Consider the following 26,842-nt stretch of genomic DNA (forward strand, 5'->3'; position numbering starts at 1 on the left):
TATTTGGCAAGGGGATGAATCCCGGTCATTGTCCTTTCCACCGCAATCTCTTCAATCCAAACCATATCTCTTCTTTCTTCTCTATTCTTCTATTCTTTAGTAGATTAATTAATTTAACCCTAATCTTTGAACCATTAAGATATTGGAAAACAAGCGAGTATTGAGAGATATACCAGCCCTTGTGGATTCACCTACCAGACCCTATTGAGTACACTTTACTACTTGTATGACCCGTGCACTTGTGGATACGCAAGGGGCGTATCATTACCACCATGAACAAAGAAAAGCATTAAAGAGTGAAATTTTAATTATACAAGTCTTATGTGTCAAAAGAAGGGGAGTAAAGACTTGTAATACACACGCGCGCGCACACACACACACACACACACACACAAGCACTAATCTTAAGTAGAGTTGAACTATTTCTAGAACTTAGGAATTTTTAGCACTTGTGCATTAATTGAACTCTCCCGATTTCCCTTGGAGCTCCATAATTTCAATTACTAGAGATCATGCACTTAATCCTCTTGGTCGTACTCTGCCTTTTTGCTTGTGTAGGGGAACTTGATAAGTGCATAACTAAACATATTTTTATATGATTTTATACATTTAATTGGGATCAATTGTGGCATTTATTTGGAAGACAGTGCTTAACATAGTGTTAAAAAAATTGATTCTAGGTCATAAGCAATGCATAATGAATGGAAGAGAGCTAAAAAAAGTAATTTAAAACAAGGGGAAAAAAACTCTCTCAACATCAAGAATTGTAACATGCTTATGCCAATAATTAGGAGCATAACTTCTAGACAAAGGGTCTCACGGCAAGACTTACGCCCGTAAAGGAGGTCACAAACACCAACCAGAGAAATCTACAGTTTATCACCACTTACGATCGTAAAATGCTCATAAGGCACATAATTCATCATCTCCAACTCCTTACGCCATTATTCTTACGCCTGTAAGATGCCCGTAAAGGGTTAAGTATAAAATATTTTAATGAGGGTTTTTGGGGAGAATTTTGGCAGTCGAGCAAAGGAAGGAGAGGAGAAAGAAACTTGGGTGTTTCTCCCACAATACAGTGACTCGGAGGGTTTCAACCATGGTCTAGGGCATTATTGGAAATGTGGAGGGGGTTTTAATTTTTTATTTACTTTCTTCTCATTAATTGGATTGTATGATTTTTCTCCTCTAATGGAGAACTAAACTTCTTACTATTTGAACCTGTGGTTTTTGTTGACATTGGTTGCAGACTTTGAAGCTTATATTGAATGATCTATTGCAATGCGTTGATGTTGAATTCAACTGTGTTTTTATTTGTCTTGAACTCTATTGTAGCGAAAGCCAAGAGTTCATGATTGATGTACTTGTGTGACGAATCAAAAGATCCACTTAATATAGACATACCACAATTCGTGACTCCTCCTAGAAATAGGGCACTTTGGGATTAAGATGTCTCTCCCCGTGATTCTTCTGAGTAAGTTGACATAAGATTTTAATTATAATGCAATAGTAGAGAGTGAGTATTAGGAAAGGATTCAAACCTAGCTTTGTATGGGATTAGGGTTAATAGCCTCGAGAAATGGATGGACTACTTATTAAATCCCCATCTTCCCTAGATAGAGTTCACTGAGTGTAATGCAGTCATATGGTAGTCTGTATCAGCGCTGTATGGGACTAGGTATTGTTCACCTTGAGTAAAGGGACAATATGATTTTGGAATTTTCTCGGTTCAACTATATTGTAAAATCTTGTGCAACCTTGTCCGAGACTCAACCAAACCCTAGGAGAAGTCTATGCTCAAACACCCTTCTTACATGTTTGATTTGTCACAGTTTTACTTTTGTTTCAGTTCTTAGTTTTAGTTTTAGATTTAACACTCAAAATTTCATTTAGGCTAATTGACGGCTTGAGCATTAGTTCTAGTACTCTTTAGTTCCTTGTGGATCAATGACTTTGTTTTCAACACCCTATATTATTTAATCAACACAACACTTACGTCTCATAGGTAACCATAGTCATGATCAGGATTGGTTGTCATTGCCACTCTAATTGATTTTGAGCCTTCATCTCACACTCTACGCTGCAAGATTCATGATAACACAATTTGCGTATATCCCGCAAGTGCACGGGTTTGTCGAAGTAATAAAATCCCAAATGAGTGGAGTATCATATCCACAGGGAGTAAGGAATAAAAACACTTAAATTGTTTCTAAACTAACTGAAAGATGAATAGTGATATGTATGACAAGATATGAAATAACAAAAGTAAAAGAACAAGAGAGAGAGCACAAATAAACGAGAAGGTATGGCAATCGATATAAATGGGGTACCCAGATATTGTTCCGCCTAGGACAATCGTTTCAAGTGCAAGAACCTTCTATTATACATGGTCCCAAATCTAAGGTCAACCATGCCTAACTCTATACATGTCCTGGAGGAGAAATGGAGTAACCTCTCAACCTCGCACTCGTATAGAATTGCAATGAGTTTTAGGGATTCCAAGTGATAAATCCTCTTCCTAGATGTAGACCTAACCCTTTGGTCCAGGTGGAAGGTCCCTAGCCACAATTAAACCCTAGGTGCTAAAATCACTTCAACGCTTCACTCCGTTGCACCCGCAACTAAGCCCCAATGGAAGGTCATCCTTTAGCCCATTCACTCTACTATGACCGCAAATAACTTGAGAAAATGGAGATAGGATAAATCACACTGGAGGGGAAAGGGGACGCTCCGTACCTCTCGACTCACCCTCTCAACCCTCTCCAATCTATCTTTGTCTAACTCTCGTGGTGTGTCATTCACTCACAAGAGTTACCAACAAGAACTCTTAACCCTAGTGTCACTCTAAGGGAGTATTCATACAATCAAGCATTCAAGATTGGAACTCAAAATAAAACATCAATTAATTGAAAGCATAATAAAGAGATTCAATGAAACGAATACATCCTACGGTTCACAAATACCCAAGTATCCACTAGGGGTTTAGCTCTCCATGGAGCTAATTACAATCAATGAAATCAAATGTAAAAGCAAAGAATCCATAGAAAACCCCTTCTATAGTCGTGGCGATGGTCTTGTGGAGAGTCCTCTACTCGTCCAAGGGTCCTTTTGTCCAGCCTAGGATACACCTCGCCGGATCGGTGCCGACGAAAGCTCTCCCACTAACCTTCTTCCAAACGGAGCGTGATGTCGTAGGCTTAGAACCTCTCCCAATCCCTAGCCAATACCTCTCCAAACCCTAGCCGCCGCCCTCTCTCAAGCTGGTGAAAATATGGAGATAAGAATTCTTAAATCGGGCCTGAAATCGGCCTTAAATAGGGATGGAATCGGGAATCCACACGCCCATGTGGGTGCCCGTGTGGATTTTTCACACGGGTGTGTGGAATTTCCATAAGCCCTTGTGGATTCTCTGTTTTTATCCTTCTTCAGCCGACAGTAAACAGTACCTGCTGCAATGTTTTACTACATTGTTTGCTACAATGCCCTGCTACAGTACTGGCACGAAACACTCCCGAATCTATGCTTTCATCGAAGTAATGTAAACGGGCACATGTTTATGTCGTAGATCGCTTTGCTTCTTCAATAACGGACATGTTTGTGGAGATCTTGCTATACATGCACAAGTCGAAAAGCTTGAATGTGACTGTCCTTATGCCCTTCCAAATCATTGTGCTAACTTGAATACGAGGAGGTTGGCACACATTGCCGCATTTCGAACCCGACTTATGTCTTCGCGTTTGAACCTTCTTAAGATTTCCTCCAAATGCTGCATTTATGATCCACATTGGCTTCTTTCTCTAATACTAGGCCTCACAAACATATCTGCATGAAAGTAACATAAATACACACATATTAGGGTTGAAACCCGATAAAAGTAATGCCCATCATAAGAAAAGAACACTTCATATTCTTATCGCACAAGCACTTATCAAACTCCCCCACACTTAAGCTTTTGCTTGTCCTCAAGCAAAAAATTTAAACATTATGTGCATGGATGACGGAAATATTGGAAGTGCTTGGCCTTAGGTTCACCAAAGCATACAAAGAGAGCATTCTACAAGTAAGAGAAATTTCAACACTAAATATGAAAAAATCAATACTCTAGCTAAAAACTTGAATCAAAAAAGACAACAAACCCGAAATCGTGTAAGTGTGTGAACTCACTCAAAACAACCCTAGTTATACTCCTAAAAGTTCTAAGTACAAGGGACTTATTTATGTATAAACAGTACCAAAATTTCAAAGATGGTAGTAGCTCCACACATCCTCTAAGGTAGCCCTTTCCAAAGCGGCCGCTAAGGTGGCTTTCACACTTTCAAGGTGGTAGCTCTTTCTACAGGAGTGGTAGCTTTCACTCATCCTATGAGATAGCTCTTTCTCTCATTAGGGCATAACTAGTATCCGACTTATGAGAGTAGCTTCATACTTCATAAGCGGTAGCTCTTTCCACCCAACAAGCACAAATAAACAATAAAACTATTTTGTTCTTTCTTCTCATTTCACCATTTTTTTTCACAAATGACAAAAGAAACAACAATAACTAGTCCCTTTAACATCGAACATGAGTTTCCAAAAGAGTTTAAAGAGTGAGTAGTGCAACAAGTGTCAATCAGGAAAAAATTCCTACAAATTCAAGCAAAAACTAGAGCATGAAGACATTCAATGTTAAAATTTCTCCTGAACTCAAGAATACTATCATTGCAACTAAGGTGAACCGCCATTGGCTATGTGAGAATGTATATCAATCAAAATTAGTATAAATGAGATGTGTACACTATGAAACTCCTCCCCCCCTCCCACACTTAAGTTGTACATTGTCCCCAATGTACACATGCAAGCTCACTCATAATGTATATCAAATAAGAACAAATGTGGGAGAAGCAATCAAAACAATACTCCCCTGACTCCTAGTGTTGCATTTAATGGAGCTGAATCCTTGGGAGTGATGTTCCAACGGGTTGCGAAGCACACGTTGCCAAGTGCCGAAGCACCATTGGTCGTGCCCATGACAAGTCTCAATTCCCATGATGACAAGATCATCTACACGCATACACGAGGAGGTTCAGTGAAGCTCAACAAAACAAAAACAACAACTCGAGTATATAAAAGATAGGACAATGCATACAACTCGAGACAACAAAACGAAAATAAATTCGGAAGGAAAGTCCTTTCTGAGTAAACAAGTCCAAAATAAAATTCAAAACGTAATAAAAACAACATCAACAAAATAAATCAAGTGTCGGTGCCGCGCTTTGGCTCCTCTGCTGCTGCGGGTGCTTGATCAAAGGGTGCTGGTGGAGGTGGTGATGGTGATGCCGGAGGGGCCTGAGGAGTCCTCGGACGTAAGACAAATGACGAGGTGACGTCTCGCTCTAAAATCTGCTGTAACGTATCCAAACGTACCATGAACTTTGTATACTGTGCGGCCTGCGCAGCCCGAATCTCAACAATCTCTACTCGGACCTCATCAACCTCTGTCCGTAGCACTCCCCCACAGTACTCTCGAGCCTCTCAAAGTGATCATGAGTTCGAGATGGTGAAAACATACGTAATGGTGATGGAGCCTCTATCACAGGAGGTGCCGCCTCTGTCTGATACCTCTCAGGCAGTGACTCTAAAGCTGGCTGAGGCCCTTCTGCTACGGCTTACTCGGATACAAATGGCATGTTCAGCACATAAACACCATCCGGATATTTCCTGACCATACCCATGAGCCTCATAATCTCTAACCCGAGGGGTGTTGGTACTATCGTCTTCTCTGCCCCTCTTATTGTGTCTCGTAGACTCATCCCCAAGATAAGTCTAGTAATGTATGGGCCCAAGAAAATGACACCCAGCCTGGGATACTATCATTGATGCTTCAGATACTCCGCTAAAATGTGTCCCAAATGAATCGGCTCGTTCCATACCATGGAGTATAAATATATAAGTTCCTGCTTGCTTAGGACTCCCGTGCTATCGCCTCGACCATTTACTGACCTACTCAGGATAGCGTGAAGATATCTGTAACTGGGTCGAGAAAGGCATGAAGCCTTAGACACTCCTGGTTCATACTGCCCCTTTCCATATAGTATTCTATACGCCTCCTGAAGGGATAAGCCTCCCGTCATGTCAATTGGGAGATCTTCATACTCCTGTCTCAGTGTACTCCTCATCATATAAACCAAGCCTAACGGAGAACTGCATGATGCTCATACTATGATTCTGCCCAAAAACTCTGAACTGAATGGCGCCGACGCTATCGAAATGAGCAAAAGAATGGTCAAACTCGAATGAGGCGAGCACCTATAATGTGAGTAGGCGGATAGTAGGGTCACGAATAATCAACAGCTTGCACCAACTACCCACCGATACTAGCTTCTAGACCTCATCAGCCATGTCATGTGCTTGTTCCACCTCCCTAAGTGAGTTTACATCCAGGATTCCTGTTTGACCAAACTTAAGCTTCGCTAGTTGCTCAAATCGAGCTCGATGCTCGGGAAGTGTGAATTCCATGCTTTCCGGCTCATGAGTAGGCTCTCAAACATGTTTACCACCTACCTTCTTCGATCTGGGGGCCATACCTACATGTATTGGAAAGAAATCAATCAGATTCTATCATAACTCAATATTGCATGAACCAACATGGACGTGTCGAAATTCCACGCACCCGTGTGGATTCACGGGGCGTGAAAAACGCACGGCCCTTGTGGCAAATTCCACAAATGCACCTCCGTTTCACTTCCAGAGCTCGTCAAAAACAAATCATAATCATTCTAGCAAGAAACCGAGGAACATTAGCCAATTTAATAGAAAAAAATTGAATAGAATCAAAGAAAATTGGTGACGAGAGAAAACACGGGTTTACCGATAAGATGAAGCTAAGACCCCTGAAATCGGTGAAATACTCAATTAAACGACTATAAAACCAACTATGGGAGGTCGGGAGAATGTCGGAGAATGGTTTCTGATAGTTTGAAGGTCTGCTGATGAATAGGGTTTAAACGATTTATCAAGAGATAACGCAACCTTCTGATTCCTGAAGATCCGCACGGGCGTGCTGAAATCACCCATGCCCGTGCGCTTCCACATGAGGAACTCACAGGGGTAGACGCACGCCATAGTGTGCTTTCAGGAAAAAAACACTCAACCTCCCTCAATGCATACACACTGGCATGCGGCAAATACCCACGTCTGTGCGCCCGATCCACAGGGGCAGTCGCACGCCCCTGTGGCTTCTCTGTCCCAGGGAGAAAAATCACTAAATGTTGCGCAGGCCCGTGTGAAAATTCCGCACGGGAGTGGACATTCACAGGCCCAACTCACTGAGGCAAATGCACGCCCCTGTGCCTTCTCGGGATGGAGAGAGCTCTTCTGCAGAGATCCACACGGGTGTGCGAAAAATTCCCACACCTGTGCATTTGTCACAGGTTTGCCCACAAGGGCGAGTCCACGCCACTGTGTGCTCTCGGGATAATTTGCTAAGTCTCTGCAGGAACACGCACGCCCGTGCGGAAATTACCCACGAGCGTGCGGAAATCACAAGGTCGCTCACAGGGGCGAGTTCACGCCCCTATGCCTTCTCTGGATGAGCTCGCAATACAGATCCACAGGCATGTGAAAATTCCACACGCCCGTGCATTTTCCCCAGATGCCTTACAAACTCTGCAGGCTGTGCAAAAAAATTTCTTAACATGTTTACACACTCAGAGCCTGCCCTATTATGCGAATTATACCAGTGAAAAACATGAGAAACTAGATCAGGCGACCAAAACTTCGCTAAATCCACATGAAAACACAGCAAAAACATCTAAAAATCAAGACACCAACACTCAATACTTTATTCATGCAAACAAATCTAAACTACTAACTAAGAAAAAACAGTAAACACTTGGGTTACCTCCCAAGAAGCGCTTGTTTAACGTCGCTATACTTGACATACCTCGTCATACCTCATGGGAGCTTATGAAGAAAGAATATTTCCTTGTCATCATTACTAACCTCCCCTCCATAATATGGTTTTAGCCTATGTACATTCACCTTGAATGTACCCTTCTCTGGATGGGTAATCTCAATAGCTCCATGAGGTGAAACTTCGGTTACTGTATAAGGGCCAAACCATCTAGACTTGAGCTTCCCCGGAAATAACCGTAGATAAGAATTGAATAGTAACACCTGATCGCCTACTTTGAATTCTTTCGAATTCTTAATGTGCTTGTCATGCCACATCCGAATTCTTTCCTTATATATCCTTGCATTCTCATATGCTTTCAACCTCCATTCATCTAGCTCGTTGAGATGTAACATTCTTTGCTTCCCCAATTTGCTCAAGTCAAGATTCATTGCCTTGATTGCCCAATATGTTTTATGCCCTAATTCCATCGGCAAATGACATGATTTTCCATACACCAAGTTATAGGGAGTGGTCCCTATTAGAGTTTTGTACACTGTTCGATGAGCCCGAAGTGTGTCATCTAACCGTTCCGACCAATCTCGCTTTCCTTGTTCCACGGATTTGGTTAGGTTCCTCTTAAGTTCTCTGTTTGTGACTTCCACTTGTCCACTCGTTTGCGGGTGGTATGGGGTAGCAAGACGATGATGCACTCCATAACGCTTCAACACTTTCGCAAGCTGTGTGTTGCAAAAATGGGTTCCCCGATCGCTAATGATGATTCTCGAAGTCCTAAATCTTGTAAACAACCTCTTCAAAAATTTCACCACAGTTCTTCCATCACTAGTTGAAAGAGCTTGGGCTTCCACCCATTTAGAAACATAGTCAACTACCACTAGAATGTATTGATTACCATTGGACTTCGGAATGGTCCCATGAAGTCAATTCCCCATACATCAAACACCTCACAGAACTGCATCGGATTCTGAGGCATCTCATCTCTTCGTGATAGGTTTCCAGCCCTCTGACAACTGTCACATCGTAAAACGAACTCATGAACATCCTGGAATAAAGTTGGCCAATAAAACCCAGTGGCTAGAACTTTCTCCGCAGTTTGGCTTGAAGCATAATGCCCCCCAACGGGACCCAAATGACAGTGCGCAATAATGTTCCAACCTTCCTCCCTTCAAACACATCTTCGAACCACATGATCTGCACAAATACGAAACAAGTAGGGATCATCCCAAAAATAGTTCTTCAAGTCACAAAAAAATTTTCTTTCTGTTGAAAATTAAGGCCCTGTTTCAATACCTTTCCTGACAAATAGTTTGCAAAATCCGTGAACCATGGAGTATCCTACTGACTCTGATTCTTGTACTACATATAGATGTTCTTCAGGGAAGAAGTCATTGATTTCCTTGCTTGCCGGTACTTGCCCCTCACAACCTTCTAATCTTCAAAGGTGATCTGCAACCACATTTTTGGTTCCCCTCTTATTTTTTATTTCCATATCAAATTCTTGTGATAATAAGATCCAGCGAATCAATCTCGGCTTTGCGTCCGCCTTGTTCATGAGATAACGAAGTGCCGAATAGTCTGTGAACACTATGACCCTAGATAAAATGAGGTATGGTCTAAACTTGTCAAAAAAGCAAACACCTCCGCTAACAACTCCTTTTCGGTGGTTGTATAATTCTCTTGAGCACTTGTGAGAGTCTTGCTAGCATAATAGATCGGTCGAAATTGCTTATCTTTCCGTTACCACAGGACTGTTCCCACTGCGTATTCACTTACATCACACATTAGCTCAAAGGGTTCCTTCCAATCCGGTATTTTCAAAACTAGTGCTTGCACTAATTTCTCTTTCAACAAATTGAATGCACTCAGACAGTCATCCCGAAAAAAATCAAAAGGGAGCATCTTTTTCTAGGAGCTTGGTCTAAGTCCTTGATAAACCATCTGAAAAACCTGCATACCCCAAGAAACTGCGAATCCCTTTTACATTTGTAGGTGGAGGAAGCTTTTCAATGACCTTAATCTTTGCCTTATCCACCTCCATACCTTCTTGGGAAATCTTATGTCCAAGAACGATGCCTTCTTGGACCATAAAATGACACTTCTCCCAATTGAGAACGAGGTTTGTTTCTTCACATCTCACTAACACTTTCTCCAAATTCTTTAAGCAACTATCAAAAGAGTCTCTGAATACTGAAAAGTCATCCATGAACACCTCCATAATATCTTCCAGAAGATCATCAAAAATGGCCGTCATGCAGCGCTGGAATGTCACTGGTGCATTACACAACCCGAAAGGCGTTCTTCTGTAAGCAAAGGTACCATAAGGGCAAGTAAATGTGGTGTTCTCCTGATCTTCTGGAGCTATGGGGATTTGAAAATATCCTGACATGCCATCAATGAAACAATAAAATTTATGCCCTGCCAGTCGTTCAAACATCTGACCGATAAATGGCAATGGTAAATGATCTTTTCGAGTGTCATCGTTTAGTCTTCTATAATCAATGCAAGCTCGCCATCCCGTGACTGTCCTAGTTGGAATCAATTCATTCTTTTCATTTCTCACCACTGTCATACCCCCTTATTTTGGCACCACTTGTGTTGGGCTCACCCATGCACTGTCAGATATGGGATAGATGATCCTTGCATCGAGGAGCTTCACAACCTCCGCCTTGACAACTTCCTTCATGTTTGTATTTAATCTTCGCTGAGGTTGGATCACAGATTTGTAGTCATCTTCCATTAGGATTTTATGAGTGAAGAATGACGGATTTATGCCCTTAATGTCTAAAATTTTCAATGCAATAGGCGATTTATGCCTTTTCAACATGCTAATAAGCTTGTCCTTTTGATCCACAGTTAAGTTTGAAGCCACAATCACAGGGAGTTTAGATTCTTCCATTAAGAAGGTATACTCCAAATGTGATGGTAGGGTTTTAAGCTCTATATCTGGTGGTTCATCAATTAATGGGCGCAACCTGCTCTCCTTCAACCTGTCAATCTCCTCAAAATTGTTCGTCTTCTGTTCACATTCGTTCTCCCCTTCTTCCACTTGTGAATTTGTTTCTGTATGATCTTCAACGGCTATCAATGCTTCCTTTCCACAAATATCCCTTCCTAACATCGACACTCCCACAAAGAAAAGTTCCTGCCTTTGTTCATGATATGACGAATCAAACTGAGCGAGGACTCTCTCCAAACTTTCTTCTAAGTAATCAATCATCGCTCCCAATGCAAATCTCTCAAACTGATCTATCACACTATCTAATTCACAGTTCCGCTCTTGAATTCTGTCAGTGTACTCTGCAACTGACTCTTCCATGGGCTATTGAATAGTATACTGTTCTTGCGGGAAATAACACGATGTGTCCTGTAGTGCAAACAGTTGAACTTTCTGTTCCACATTTTCAACCATTCCCGTGACAATGTCGAATAACTCGGGCATGTCAATCATTTTTTTTTCTGTAATCAAAGAAAAAAAAAAATCAGAACGATGGTAGAAAAGAAGATGTGAATTAGACTGAATAAATGAATAGCTAAGAAAACAAAGTCCAAAGTATCTTTAAACGCCTACTCCCCGGCAACGGCGCCAAAAACTTGACAGAGCGATGTCGGAGCCGTAGAAGCTCTCCCAATCCCTAGCCAATACCTCTCAAAACCCTAGCCGTCGCCCTCTCTCAAGTTAGGGAAAAGATGGAGATAAGAATTCTTAAATCGGGCCTGAAATCGGCCTTAAATAGGGATGGAATCGGGAATCCACACGCCCATGTGAGTGCTCGTGTGGATTCTCTGTTTTCATCCTTCTTCGGCCGACTGTGAACAGTACATGCTGCAGTGTTTACTACAATGCCCTACTATAGTACCGGCCTAAAACACTCCCGAATCCATGCTTTCATCGAGGTAACATAAACGGGCACACGTTTACGTCGAAGATCGCTTTGCTTCTTCAATAACGGACATGTTGGCGGAGATCTTGCTATACATGCACAAGCCGGAATGCTTGAATATGACTGCCCTTGTACCCCTCCAAATCGTTGTGCTAACTTGAATACGAGGAGATTGGCACACATTCCCGTATTTCGAACCCGACTTATGTCTTCGCGTTTGAACTTTCTCAAGATTTTCTCCAAATGATGCATTTACGATCCATATTGACTTCTCTCTAATACTTGGCCTCACAACCCTATCTGCATGAAAGTAACATAAATACACACATATTAGCGTTTAAACCCGATAAAAGTAATGCTCATCATAAAGAAAAGAACACTTTGTACTCTTATAGCACAAGCACTTATCAATTCACATTAATGAGCCTCTGTCTGAAGAATTTAATACTCTTCCAAGGAATAGTGTATGAAGCTTCGGGTGCAAATGGATTTTCCAAATTAAGAGGAAATATGATTATTCTATTAATCTACCCAAACCACACCAAACAAGATACCACCCATCTACTGAACTTGTGGACCTCACTTTATAACATAGCAAGTTTTTCCCAACATCACAAATCAGCCTTTGAAGACTCGTGAAACAATTTTTTTTATATGAAGTTTCTATCCAAGAATGATTATTATAAAGATTTACATTCCAAAATTATTGGTATCATTTAGTACTTGCACACAAAATATCAATTTTATGACTCCTACCACAATTATGGAAGAGAATGTATAGATAAAAAAATAAAAAAATCAAATACAAACAAGTGTTTGATGCTTATATAGTTGTACAACGAACTTAAGACTGCCATATTTGAATGATTAAAAAAACCTATAAAAAAAACAAAGAATAGTTCCTCTGATTGATCATTAAATCAGAAAGAAAAAAAAAAAATAAAAATAGAGCTCTTTGGGAGAGGGAAAACTCAACCCAACCCTAAAAAAATTATAAAAAAAAAATACTTATATCCCCTATGAACTTTACACATCTAAATACAAAAGAATCATAATACAAACCAAGCAGAGGAGAATAAAAGGAAACAATGGATTTACAGCAGTAGTATATTGTGAACTGCCTTCTGCCTTGTGAAACAAAAACTTGGAGAAGTAAAGAATATGGTGAGAAGCCGTCAAGATTCCAATGCCTCACTCCTTCAAAAACTGGAAGGCCGGATTCTCGAGCAACTCTTCTGCTGGTTTGACATCGGAAAATTCCTTCTCTTGCCCCGAGCTTGATATGTCATCGACCGAGAAAGGAATGCTGCAACAAGCATAAGGTTTATCTTACATGAATAATTTACCTGAAAGTGGGCTTTTACTTGAACTAAGAAAAAAATGCAGGAATAGTCTAAGCTATGAAAACAAAATCAATCGGTTTTAGTTATTCAAAAACGCTTTTAATTCTTGGCCTGAAACAAACGTTTCTTGTTTTCAATGAGCAAAATGAATTTTTGGGCGGACTTCGAAGACCAAAAGCACACATAGCAAGAGCTTCATCGGTTCTCTTACCTGGAATTATCATCCAACAAGAAGGCACTGCTGACTGCATTGTTGGAATCTTCAGTCATTAGTATCCTCATGCTGGAAAGAACCTGTAGCAACACCGGAGCATTTAAACATGATGTGATATGCCAAATCTCATAGAAAATTGTCATCTTATGGTTCTTGATCATTGAGAAAGTAGAAAAATGGAAACAAGTAGAATAAAACTTGGTCATGCACACTTACACTTGAGGAAACGCTTTTAGTGTTGTACTTGTCATCCCAGTATTGCGTGCATATTCTATAAAGTTGTTGAACACTCAAAACCTGCAAGGAAAAGGATTAGCAAGGACATACACATATAGATAACAAAAAGAAGGCAGTCAGTGAAAAGGATTCTTACAGGACAAAGATCGTTAACTATTTCATCATATGAGATCCTATACTTCTGGAATATAACCTACATATTGGCAAAAGAGAAGACAAGAACTTAAATTCCTACAAGGCAAACACAAAATTGGATCATAATAGCTAGCTAATATAATAATCAAACATAATGAACATGTAACATACCAGGAAGCCCACTGCTTGCCTTATGTGCTTAAGTTCATCCCATGATGCTCCGACATACTGAAAGGTTGTCAATCAGGAAATGACATATAGACAAAATTTATCTAGAGGCCACATGTAAAATAAGGTTGGTCCATTTACCTCGGATTTTGCTTGTGCACACCACAACTCCAATTCAGCCAAGCCGGACTTCACATATTCCCCGTTGCTGAATGAGCAACATTCACGGCGGAGGAGAAGACTGCAGAATTCACAATATAGAACTGACTCTAGTCAGCTCACATTCAAAGGAAAAATAACATAATGCATAATTGATGAATAAAAGCTCACCTGTTAAAGAGTTGCACATTTATGAATGAAAATATTTGAAGAAACATCTTTTGGATCAAAACAGGAGGGACCTGAAGACATCATGTTAGTTGTGTATTCTAGAAAACATATTTGCTGAATTGAAGCCATGTCAAATTACACCATAAAATACATACGTAATTTTCTTGCAATGTTTTCAGGAGATTGTTGAGAGTCTCAATGATGTTCTGCCAATGACTGCTTTGAGTGTGATTCCCAAATGAACGTCCAGATCCCCTGACCATGCCGCCTCTTGCTGTCCTTGGTGCCTAAGTTCAGTGTCAAAAAGATTGTTCAGAAGCAGAGCTATGGAAAGATGAGCAAGGTGCAGATTCAGTTCCAGAGAAATCTTGCCAATACAATAGGCATGATGAGTTTTGGTCTTCAGAAAATTTTAATTACCAAAATTTAGAAAAATTCAGCAAAGGGAACAATGTTATATGCAAGAGATCAATGATTCACCAAGTGAACAATTATTTCTAAAAATCATCTAGTTATCAGAGTAATTTTGCATTGTACTATAATACAGAGACGCAGGAGTTCATAGGCAAAAAATCCTTATTTTCTATTTACCTGAATGCACAAGGAAAGCAAGGAAGTCAGATCTTTTTTTGTGTTATCACGAATTATTCCATATATTTTCTCCACATAAGCTGTGAGCTGCTGCTTGAAAAGCAAGGCAGGATACTTCGCCTCTACTTGCCGAACAGCATCAAGTCCATCCAGATTAAGATTTGCAGAGGATGGGGAAGAACGGAATCCCTAAATAAACAGTTAGCAACAATGGCATAAGTTTGATCTTGCCACCACAAAGTTAAAGCCAGAAGCAGCAAAACAGATGCAGCCCTGTATAATTCACATGCCAAAATGATGAGGACAAAATAAGATAAGACGATACTTGAGTCATCCTCCCAAACAATGATGTCGGAGGGGGAGGTTTTCGCCGTGGAATAGCGCCTCCTGTTCCAGCAGCTTTGAGACTCTTTTGCAGTAAAAATAACAGAGCAGATGAGTTTGATAGCCAATAAGCCAAGTGGTCACTGCTCTCCTCATTCTGCATAAAATATAACAACCAGATTCACTGGAACAAGTAAAGCATTGATATAATTGAATAGATAACAGTATAATCAATAAGCCAAGTGGTCAATGGTTATTGTTCTCCACATTCTATCCAATTATCATATTACAAATGTCAAATGAAAGACAATAAATTGATTGAGAGTATTTGAAGTCATCGACAACTATCAAAGCATCTACTTGCCATAAACAGACATTGCCCGTGGATTACTGGCCATTAACAATATTATTGCTTAAATAGGTAGCAAATTACCTCAATTGCATACCCAATCATCTGGATAAGACGATCAAAAACACTAGTTTTCTCTGATTCAAATGACTTCCAATTAAGAAGACATTTGTAGATGGTAAGTGCGGCCACTGGTTTATTATTGCTGAAACCAATGTTCCGAACTACACAGTTGATCAGAGCGTCAACATTCTCCTGCAAGAAGACAATCTCGAAATCAACAATAAAGCCTTATATGCAGAAAACATTTCGGCAATAATATAAGCCAAATTAAGTTTTGATGCCACATACATGCTGTCTCTCAACATAAGACCTCGTCAACTTAGGATCAGAGTTTGCATAATCCTTGATGGCTGGTGGGGCACTATGCGGTTCCTAAGAAAACACAAACATTATGATAAAAAATCAAACTTTATGCAAAGAACAACATGAACATCAGACGTTCAATATGATTATGTTCATTACGTGATATACAAATAACTCTGACAATGTTGACAATATCCATAATTCAATGAAAAAACTATGAGTTGATAATTTTCATAAATTATTTTGCTTCCATTGTGACATGTTCTACCCTTCTTTTTTATTTTCATCTAGTGCTTTTATTGGTTATTTAATTTATCTATCTATAGTTCTAAATTTAAGTTATGATGTTTTTACCGTATTTTTTTCTTTCTTTCTCGATCACATTCATTACTGCATTTGTTTCTAACAATTAATACAAACTGTTCCTCTATCCTTATTATCCTTACCACCAACTTCTGCCTTTTTTTTGTTGGTTAAACTTCTCATTGTACAATACCAAAACCTATATACACTATCCATGTACCTAATCTGTTTATGCAGTGTCAAAGATGAATTGGGACACCATAGCTTAAAAAATATGTGAACATGGCAAACTTAAGTATAGCAAAATACACAACATGATGTGCATTAATCACCTTAAGCTCTTCGAAATCAATGTGGCCGTTATCCAAATTCTGCAAGGAAAATAAATCAAAAGCATCAGAAACAAATTAAAAAGACTGAAAAATTAATAGAACAACAAAAGCATTGTTTCAAACATAATACCTGTTTTGTTGGAGTTGTCGGTATTGATAAATGTTCAGACATGCGTTTTACAGGTGAATTTAACAATGTTTGCTGCCGGAGAATTTGGTTCTCAGATTCCATATTTAACAGCTTCTCTTGTAACCTGTGATACAAAATGAAAAGTATAAGAAAAGGGGTAAGTCAGGAGTTCATGATGTTTTGATCAAACCATGCATGTAGAAAATATCGTCATGAAAATCGGAGAAAGAGAGCCTGCAAAACAAGGTCCCAGAAAGAAATTAAGAACCTTTGCATCTCTTTATTCATGTTATTGATCTTTGACTCAGCTTCTACCGCATTCTTTAATCTTTCTTCACTAACTCTGATTGTCTCCGCGCATTTTTTGTCAGCATCATCAATCCTCTTCTCAAGGGAAGTCACCAAAGCCTTAAAAACAGTATATAAGTTTATGAGTAAAAAAATGCTGCAGAGAGAATTTGCATCCTATTACTTAATATGTGCACTGGCAACTCATGTCCATATCCAAGTAGTCCTCAATTTGCAATCCTTACATCTAATTTTCTCAATAATATCAAAGAAATCACTCACATGTATGGGAGTCATGTACATGAGAAATGTAGAACTCACAGTCATGATCATTGTCAGCTCACCTTAAGTTTATTGTTTTCAGTGGTAAGCTTCTCCATGAGAGCTGTGTCAACAACTGGGACCTCTCGTATTACAGGAACTGCCTCAGCAGCCTTTTTGCTAGCCTCCCGCTCCTTAACCAGCATATCTTTTGCCTCCTTGAATTGCAGTTGCAATTCCTGAAAAGCAGACTGCAACTTTGCATTTTCTTGTGTTTTAGCTTCCTCTATGTCAGCCTACAAAGTAAAAAAGTATCAAATGCATCCAATTTCATGGAAAAATCCATCAGAAAATAAGCAAAATTGACCTATTAATCAAGATTAAAAAGCATTGACAAGCCAACCATGTGGACTAACAGTTCTTTAAAGGCTTCAAGGCATAAAAGGATACTTGAAATGGCCTCTAAAATTTAAACTGAGCAAATAGACCATCTGCAAGCCCCCAAAGACTGATAAATAAAAATTTCTTTTCTTGGAAAGCCATGCTAAATATGAACACTAAATGAACACCAAAAGCCTACAAGATGCACATGTATAGGCAATTGCTTCACTTTGAAGAAATTGATACACTTCTCATACACATTATTCCCCATGCAATGTAAAACACATTCATTGAAATAAACCAATGATTCACCTTATAGAGAATGAAAAATGAGCAATTGTTCAAACATAGTAACAGATGAAGTCTGTAATTCAGTAGAGAAATGCCGTAGAAAACTGAAAATTCATAATGTTGCATCCAAATAAACTAATTGATAAATAATGTTCTTCAATTAGTGATGGTAGCAACAACTGCCACATATTTATTTGTGGGAATAGTAAAATAAGAATAATGGAAATTTTACCCTCATGCGTTTTTCCAGTTGTAGCCTCCATGTAAGTTCCTCAACTTGCTTTTCCAACTTATTTTTGGCAGCTTGAAGAGCGCCAGTTTCCCTTGCAGCCTGGAATAACAAAGCAATGAATCAAGCAGTGAGTGATAGATCAAGACTCAATGAAAGGCACAATTACAACATCAAATGCTTCAACTTGCTTTTAGTACAGAAAGTGATATTTGTCTCAGTGGAATAAAGGCAAAAAAAAAATCAAAATTTACAATAAAATATTGACTTGTAAAAACTAGCCATAATAAAATTAAACAAATTTATTTGAGGTTTTAAAATAAAGCATACTTTCATGCTGCCTAAGTTCATATTGACAGATACTTCCCTTAACCATAGAATTGCCTACCATCTAAAATCTCACCAGAATGTAACTTTCACAATTAATAAAAGATTATGCTCTCAAGGCATACAGTTCTGAGTTTAACTTAATCATGGTAAAACCTTAATGTGAATATCCGTGCATGCCAAATGCCTCCCATTACCATCCAGCTAGTCAGGGTACATAAAGGCATTTGAACACTTACAGAGAAAATTCTCTGATATAATCCAGTGAAAACTACAGCTTTGAAACAACAATCCTAGTGAAAAACTATGCTACAAAACTTATTTAGTTGCTTGCATGGTGATTTTACAACCACATCAATTTTAAGTCATGAATTTACAATATTCAATGGGGCGGACATAAGAAAAAGTTTGCTCACCATCTTGAGCTTTCGTAGCTCTCTTCTAGCAACTTTTCCTCTCCAAGCACACTGAGTAGTGATTGCTGCCTTCTTTATCCTTGTATAATGTAAACGTGCCAAGTATTGGCGGCAGTAGCTCTGGGAAAAGATAATATTCAATAAATGAATGTATAAAGAAACTAGGAGGTTGACCTAAATATTATGCAATGGGGAGGTTTAAAAACAGAAGTCATAATACTTAAATACAAGCACATATCAAAACCCAAAGAAATAATACACAAGTTAACAGTATGTCTTATTAACATCCCACAAGTAGAGACAATAGCTTCAGCAGCTTATGTAGAAGAAATGTATAGTAGAGGAAAGAAAGCGAGGCATATTTTCAAGGCTTCCTCTCTCTTTTGAGAAGATGGTTATATAATAGCTACAAGAATAGACATTAAAAATAAGCTCTGCCCTCTCATGCCAAATTGTTTCTTGGTATTTAAGACACAAATAAACATGGCCATATTACCATTTAGACATAAATCACATATGAACAAGATCAATTACCTGAATAACAGTTGCAGCTCTTGTTTGCCGTCTGAAGTGAAGCTCCTTACGAGCAGCCATTCCTCGCAAACCAGCCTGAATTGTAACAGATGAAGACAACAGTTCCTTGTAATCTTTCCTTGCAATATACATACGGAGGTTCGTCTGGATTCGCAAAGCAGCAGCTTCTTGGCGCAAGGCTTCGTAAACTTGGCGTGCAACATGTCCTGAGAAAGGTGAAAAGTGAACATACATCAGTTCATGACTGCTGTTATAGTCCTAGCTGATTAAAATGCACTAAACCTGTAGAGGTAGTGTTCATTGTCGTTAAAAAGTTGCAGCAATCCAACTAACAGTCCAAAGTAGCCTCTTACCTCTGCATATAGCTTGAAGCAGTATAGCTGACTTCCGTTGTAAAATGAAACTTCTTCGAGCTAGATATGAACGGAATTTCCATTGAATTATCTTAGCTGACCTCCCTAATACTTCACTTCTACGAGCATCTAGTTCAGCCATCTGGCCAGCCCGAAGAAAGACCTTTGTTTTTCCAATCTGAAAAGTAAGAATAAAAATTGGTCAGATAAACTCTTGAGGAGCAGTGTATAAGAAAATTACAGGTAAAAATTAAATTCTTTCATTTTATTCTTCAATATCTACCTGAAAGCCTTGGAGATCCACCTTCTCTAGAAGCCTCTTTGAAGCAGTAACTTCATCACAACTGTAATGGATTCGGACTCAATTAGTATGCACAATGATGCATTAATAAAAAGAATGAAAAATGCATTACTTAATACTTAGTTCGGCTACCTTCCATCCAAAACTTCAGGTGCAAGAATGCCAAAACGATCTATAAATTCATAAAATGTCCTCCTTGTTGGATATCCAGCACAGCTTATCCTAATAGCCTCCATCACTCCCTGCATAGAATAAATAAAACACAATTATGGACAGTTGGATTAACATCTGTTCTAAGAAAATGAAATGAAAGTTAAGTGGAAAAGCAAGTTACCCCACATCGAAGCTGCTGGAGAACATTACTGTTCTCAAATATTGCTGGTTTAAGAAGATTATTAGGCTTAACGCAGCGAATGTAGTGTGGTTCTGTGGCACTTAAAGTTTCTAGCAAAGCTTGCAATTGTTGCTGAATAAACAAAGACAGGGCCATTTTAGCCTACGCTCCCAGCTGATAACTGAGAGTGTAATAAAGGATAGAGTACACTTATGGTACAAAAATATTAATGTACCTTAAAGCGTGATCCTATAGACGAAAACTTTGAAGATTTTGACGTATCCTCAGGCAGAGGCGGAAATAAACCTGAAACGAAAGAGCATTTGGAATCACACAGAAGTGCTTGATGCTCTGCAACAACATAATCTTTGTTTTTGTCCAAAAACAGTTCCGTCTGGTAAGTCACCTGATGATGATAAGAAACAACATTTCTTATTCTCCTTAACAAAAAAAAAATATACATACACAAGTAAAATGATATACAGCAAGAACGATATTGTTACTTACATCACCAGCATAGTGATGAATAGTGAAATCAGATCTCGCCAATTTAGGTTTGCTAAAGCGTTTATGAGTTTTAAAAGTCTGATACAGCTTTTGTGCAAATGTTTCATGTGTAGACCTCGGCAAAACACTGAAATGGAAAAGCAACTCTGCTTGTCAAATCTCAAAAGAAACTGTTTCATCAAACAGTTTGAACCTTCTTCAACAAAATGAACAGAATGCTCAGGATTAATAATCTAACGCATACCAAGCCTCATCCAAAAGAGCAATGATCCCACCTGGTTTCTGAAAATTAAGATCAAAAATTATAACCAACATAAAAGGGTATGGCACACAAATTAGGAACCAAAAGGTTCAAAAGATCCAAAAGGAGGGTCTTCCACAAGATCCCTCCAAATGCATTTTCACTCCTTAGCAGTTATCAGAGGAAGAATTTCATTGAGTCCACCGAAGAATATAATAAACATGGAATCATAAGAGCTCATTTGCAAGCTTACCTTATGTTGCATTAGCAGTAAAAGACTTGTTTGATAGTCATGAATCAAACCTTGTAAGAACAAAGCTTTAACAAGGATCCACTATATAAAGTGAAACCAAAGATAATCAATATCACAATACAACTATTAAATTTCTTCACATGACACTTCCAACTATTGGTTAGTCAACTGATCATCCCTCATGAGTCAAAATATATCACATATTCACTCAAATAAAGGTAACAAAATGCTGACAGACCAATATGATAAAAACAAATTGCAACCACATAATTTGCAGTAAGGAAAAGCAAGTCCAAGACAAAAAAATTAATCTATAAGAACACAAATTTTACTTTACAAAAAAACTCTTGAAGTGTTCAAAAAGTGAGCTGCACATGGTTCATCATGATTTACTTTTGTCAATTGGTCATTATTCCCTCATTTTCCACAATATATCTAGAGTAAAGATGCTGAGCATTTATTCATACAATTCACATAATCCTCCATAAGAAATTAAGGCAAAAGACCTTATTTCAGTGATACTTAAAGGAAAGAAATTAACACGCACCTTTTCAATAAGATCCAGAATATCCTGGTTGTCAATAAACTCAATGTAACTCCAATTTATTTCTTCTTTTGTATACTCCTCTTGCTCCATTTTGAAAACATGCTGCTTGAGAAAATAGTTTGTGAGTTTCAAAAAAAAAAATTAAATTAAAAACAATAAATCAGAAATCACCAAGTACATCACTCAAAGCGGAGAAGCTCCATAGAACAAACCTGATTAAAATGCTGCTGCAGTTTTTCATTTGTCAGATTGATACAGAACTGCTCAAAGCTAAAAAAAGAGTGGGCATGTTAGAATATTAGACATTTATGATAATGGTCATGCTTATTTACATGATTTCAATGATTCATTCAATTGAGATACAAGAACATTTTGCCCAATTGAACGACAAGAATGCATTAGCCACATGCGTAAAACATGAATATAGAAAAAAAAATACAAAATAAATCATGTTCAAATATTGGAAATATGAAGGTCAAGGGAAGGAGGAGATTCAGTTCAGGAGACTACAATTACAAAAGGGCACTCAAAGTCAATAATCATAATCTTCCCTGGATATATTTCTCTAGTCTTTTTTTGCTACAAGAAACCCCACAGATACTTTAGATCAGCTCAAAGAAGAACAGGCCTTCCATCAAATTATTCAATCTAAAAGGCAATATTTTTCCCCAAAAAACATGTTCCCATTAGGTTTTTATTCCAATTAGTCATAATAGTTAAAATCTTTGTTTTGCCTGTGCAAGATGGGATGGCACAATGTATCCTTACAATCAACATGACCACTGTAATTCATGGCAATTTGTTACCACAGATTAGAATCCGGTGACTTTTTAAGTTGACATTGCAACAGGAAACATGAATATCACGGAATCACTAAACTAACTCAACATTCTCATCATGCTGGCAAGGTCACAACACAATCTAAAGCAAATATTTTTTCCAACAACTATCAGTTTGTTAACCAGCAGTCTTTTGATTATTTGGCTTTCTAGCATATAACATGAATGTCCCAGGATAAGTAAAACTAAGCATTCTCAGCATGCTGACAAGATCACAACACAATCTAAAGCAAATACAGTCCCCAACAACTATCACTGTGTTAAGTCTATGGTTTTTGCCATCATAAGATGATGAGGTTCAAGATTATCACAATAACTCAGCATTGCCTGAAATGCATAAACCTTCTTCCGTTAGAGAAAATCAACTACAGGTCTGGGTAATTTGTTACCTGAGTTAAGCTGAGAATGAAAAATCTACATACATTAGAAAAACTATGAACCTATTGAATAAGCCAAATACCGCCACAGCCACTACATTTTACATTGCATTGTCATGTGGTTCATTAAAGCATACCGGCTAAGCACCTGTTTGTCTTGAAACTTTCAAAGCCATATATATCGAGAACCCCTATTAGAAACTTCGAATTAGGATCTTGACCAATTGAACTGTTGATCTTATTCACAAGCCTGCAACAAAACAAGATAAATTGTTTGGGCTGAGTGGCTAGAATCATATCAATGGACTTGACACATAGAACATTTAAACTCAAGTCATAAAAAGATCTGTGATGTTCAGATCTGTTTCTACAGAAACAAGGCTTACCAATCAAACAACTGTGAATAGACAACTTTTGCCAAGGCATCTCTGCTGAGAACTGCTGCCTCAGGGTCTAAACTTTTTGTTATGTTCTCATCACGGGTTACAATAATACGCTTACATAGAGAATCTTCAAGGGCCTTTACATCACACCTAGGAAATTGGAAATAATGATATTTCAATTTTGTTGGAGATTAGAAGTTAATATCACCAGAAAAGGTTAATGAGTTATAAATTTACATGAGAAGTTCAGCAGCAGTTCTTAAATGGAACAAAGACTTTTCGTCCTTAGGTTGAGATGAATCTGTTTCAGCACCTTCTTTGAATTCAATATTGCCTAGATGAAGAATAGCGGCGACAACACGGAAGATTGCGTCCTAAAATGAACGAAAGGAAAACAGATACGATAAGAAATGTAGTTATGGAATACACGTTCTCATTCAAACACGTCAGAAGCACAATGAAAAAAAACCTGATCATCAGCACTGATTCCAACAATATCCATAGCTCTTCTTGTTTCCAGATATTCCTTTGAATCATCAACACCCTCAAGCTCATAGCAGTCTGACTGGTTGAGATAATGAAAGCTTCTAGGATTTCCCAGTTTAAGTCTCTTGACATCCTAATGATCAACAACATAAGAATTCTAATAAATTTCCCAAAAGTGCATAAAAGAGGTCTGCTTATAGAGTTTTATCAACCATATATGTCTAAAGAAAGATCCAATCATAATTCCAGAATGGCAATTTAGATAAATCAATAGTCAAAAAGGAACGAGAAAAGGAACTTAGACTGCCAATGAGAATTTTTTATTCTTCATTTCACTGAGCATGGCCTTGACAGCAAATAAAGATTCAAGAAATCAAATTACCGAAAACTAATCAGATTTTCAATACCTCAGGCGGTGCTGCACAAAGCATGTAGAAACAGTGATAGTTTCTTTCAGGAGTAGAAATTTGGCAAACACGAGACCTCTCAAGAAGATATGTTCGAACAGCAGCTCCTGAAATTCGCCCCCTCTCATCAAATTGTAGCTCAACAAACTTGCCAAAACGACTGGTGCAAGTAGAAAAGAGGAACCAGCTCATTGATGGGTGAGCATTTAAATATTTTAATTCCAAAACTTCTGTATAAAATAATAAATTAAGAAAAAGCATATTGATATATGGCCAACCTGGAATTATTATTCCTGACAGTCTTAGCATTGCCAAATGCTTCTAGAACAGGATTTGACTGCATAAAAAGTAAAACGAAGTCAGAATCTATATTATATAGAACAGGAAGAAAAATTAAATAATGACATGGACAAAAAATTTTACTTCTAATTCTATGCTAGAATTAAAGTTACTATTAAAAAAAACTCACTTCCAGAACTTGTTGCTCTACAGATCGCCCTTCAGCTGCACTTCTTCCTCCCATGTGTGCGAGATAGCGCATAAGCAACTTAGTGCTTTCTGTTTTACCAGCCCCACTTTCACCACTAACTAAAATTGACTGGCTTACTCCCTCATTTATCATCAATCTGATTTCAAAAGTAAATTTTTTTATGCTGCTGAAGTGAGAACTATAGTGCTTAGAGCATGCTAACAAGAGTAATAGTGTACCTATATGCAGCATCGGCAACTGCAAAGGGATGCGGGCTAAGCTCACCAAAGGCTGCCCCTTTGTATTGTTGCATCATGTGGCTGTCATAAAGATGAGGAAGCCTTCGGAAAGGATTCACAGCAATCAATATATTTCCAGTATAGGTCTGTAAGCACATTCAGAAGCATTAAAACAAGCTGACAAAGTAGTCATGCAAGAAGCATAAAGATTACACGAGCAGTATCACTACAAGCATACTCAACTCCATCACAACATGCAATGCACGTAAAATATGTGCTCAGCAAGCATCAATGCCAACTCGTATGATAATCACAGTTTGGCTTGAGAAGAAAAAAGAACTATTGGAAGGAACACTAAGACCTTATGCTGCTGTAGTTTTTCATTTTTCACTTACATATATCTCATTCATGTCATATCTCGATTTTAGATTCTGAAGAACACCAGGCTCATGCAAGTAGGCCAGTTTTGTCATGTCGTCAACACCACAAGGAGAAGCTTCAGCATCCTTAGGATAAATATTAGATACTTTTGTAACAACCTGCATGAGAGACCCACATTATCAATTTTGAATCTATTAAGAGTAAGTGTTCTGCCAAAAACCCAAAAATAAAAACTGAAAAGATGCTTGGCAGCATGACATAAAACACATGTCAGAACAAAAATGACATGAACTCACAACCAAACCTAAAAGAGTCTGCTCAAGTGAGACATGATAATGTAAAGTTTGACAGCCTTAAGCAAGAGTACTGACCGTCTTTCCAGATGTGCAACTGATCTTAATAACGTCGCCATTAATCTCCAAGACCTCCCCATCTATCCAAGCCACTTCAGGATCCCCAACCCAAACTTGAGATCCAACTACTATATTTGCTGCAGTTGCCTGCAAGAACAAGAATTTCCACTACAGTCACATCAAAAATGCCAACATACTGATGCTTGCTTAACCAGTAAGAAATCACCATAATGGTTAATTCGCCATCCTTCCATGCATCAGCAAACAAGGACCATTTTTTAAAACAAAATTAACAGCATACAACATCTATTGGATAGCACAAGTAAGAAAATCATGAAAGGCTCCTCATTTCGAGTTTAAAACACAAACTTAAGCTATTCGAAACTGGAAAAAGAAAAGGAAAAAAACGTAGCATTGAACTTTCAAAATCAATCAAACCAGAGAAGATCGACAAAACTCCCTAAGAATAAAAAAACTGAAATCCCCAAGGTGAAGACAAAAGATCCATACCATTTCTATCTACAACCAGTTCGAGATCTCGAGCAGCTTCAAAAAAAAATCCACCAAATCAACAATTCTAAAAAACAAACAAAATAGATTCTAAAAAGGCGAGCTTTTCCCAAGATCCAGCACCAAAGATCAGAGCTTTCGTCCTTTACTCTGCTCGATTTCACTATAAACAACAACAGATCGGCCAGATCTCGTCAAAAAGACTTCGTTTATGCTGCTTTTGCGTGCTTTGATCGCCGTCCAAAGAAGGAAAGACCTCTTCTTTTTCGTCTCTCTGCGGGCTTTTGAATCACAAATGAAGAAGGGGGCGAAGAGAGAAGAATACGAAACGAAGGTTTTTATGGGTTTAATTAATTAAAATGCACGGAATTCCCGATTTAGCCCTCCGTCCGTCCGGAATTTACGGTCTCTGCCCCCGCGTTTTAACCACGGTTTACCATGCCAAGAAAAACATGAGATCTTTGTCTTCACTAAAGTAACCAGTATTTAACGTTTTACCCCTTCGAAAATTATAAATTGAATTGGTAAGTTTTTTTTTCTT

The 26,842-nt window shown here is 38.4% G+C and overlaps 1 protein-coding gene across 1 annotated transcript; it reads right to left on the reverse strand.

Moving 5' to 3' along the window:
* Positions 1-12,565: 12,565 nt before the first annotated feature.
* Positions 12,566-26,601, reverse strand: LOC120277560 (myosin-6-like). The gene is made up of 39 exons (XM_039284422.1): positions 26,302-26,601; positions 25,810-25,938; positions 25,453-25,596; positions 25,058-25,203; positions 24,819-24,975; positions 24,628-24,686; positions 24,350-24,509; positions 23,926-24,075; positions 23,694-23,830; positions 23,460-23,606; positions 23,222-23,323; positions 22,070-22,127; positions 21,858-21,959; positions 21,061-21,098; positions 20,817-20,943; positions 20,545-20,715; positions 20,310-20,441; positions 20,108-20,217; positions 19,958-20,018; positions 19,675-19,852; positions 19,322-19,527; positions 18,788-18,907; positions 18,048-18,146; positions 17,227-17,439; positions 16,863-17,002; positions 16,595-16,718; positions 16,465-16,503; positions 15,815-15,898; positions 15,548-15,718; positions 15,116-15,271; positions 14,791-14,979; positions 14,355-14,486; positions 14,200-14,270; positions 14,011-14,110; positions 13,873-13,929; positions 13,703-13,759; positions 13,546-13,626; positions 13,327-13,409; positions 12,566-13,078 (listed from the first exon to the last, which is right to left on the reverse strand). The coding sequence occupies exons 1-39, from the start codon at positions 26,302-26,304 to the stop codon at positions 12,964-12,966; spliced, it is 4,548 nt and encodes a 1,515-aa protein (XP_039140356.1). The 5' UTR covers positions 26,305-26,601; the 3' UTR covers positions 12,566-12,963.
* Positions 26,602-26,842: the final 241 nt, after the last annotated feature.

Source organism: Dioscorea cayenensis, chromosome 2 (genome assembly GCF_009730915.1).
Source record: "Dioscorea cayenensis subsp. rotundata cultivar TDr96_F1 chromosome 2, TDr96_F1_v2_PseudoChromosome.rev07_lg8_w22 25.fasta, whole genome shotgun sequence".
Classification (NCBI taxonomy): domain Eukaryota; kingdom Viridiplantae; phylum Streptophyta; class Magnoliopsida; order Dioscoreales; family Dioscoreaceae; genus Dioscorea; species Dioscorea cayenensis.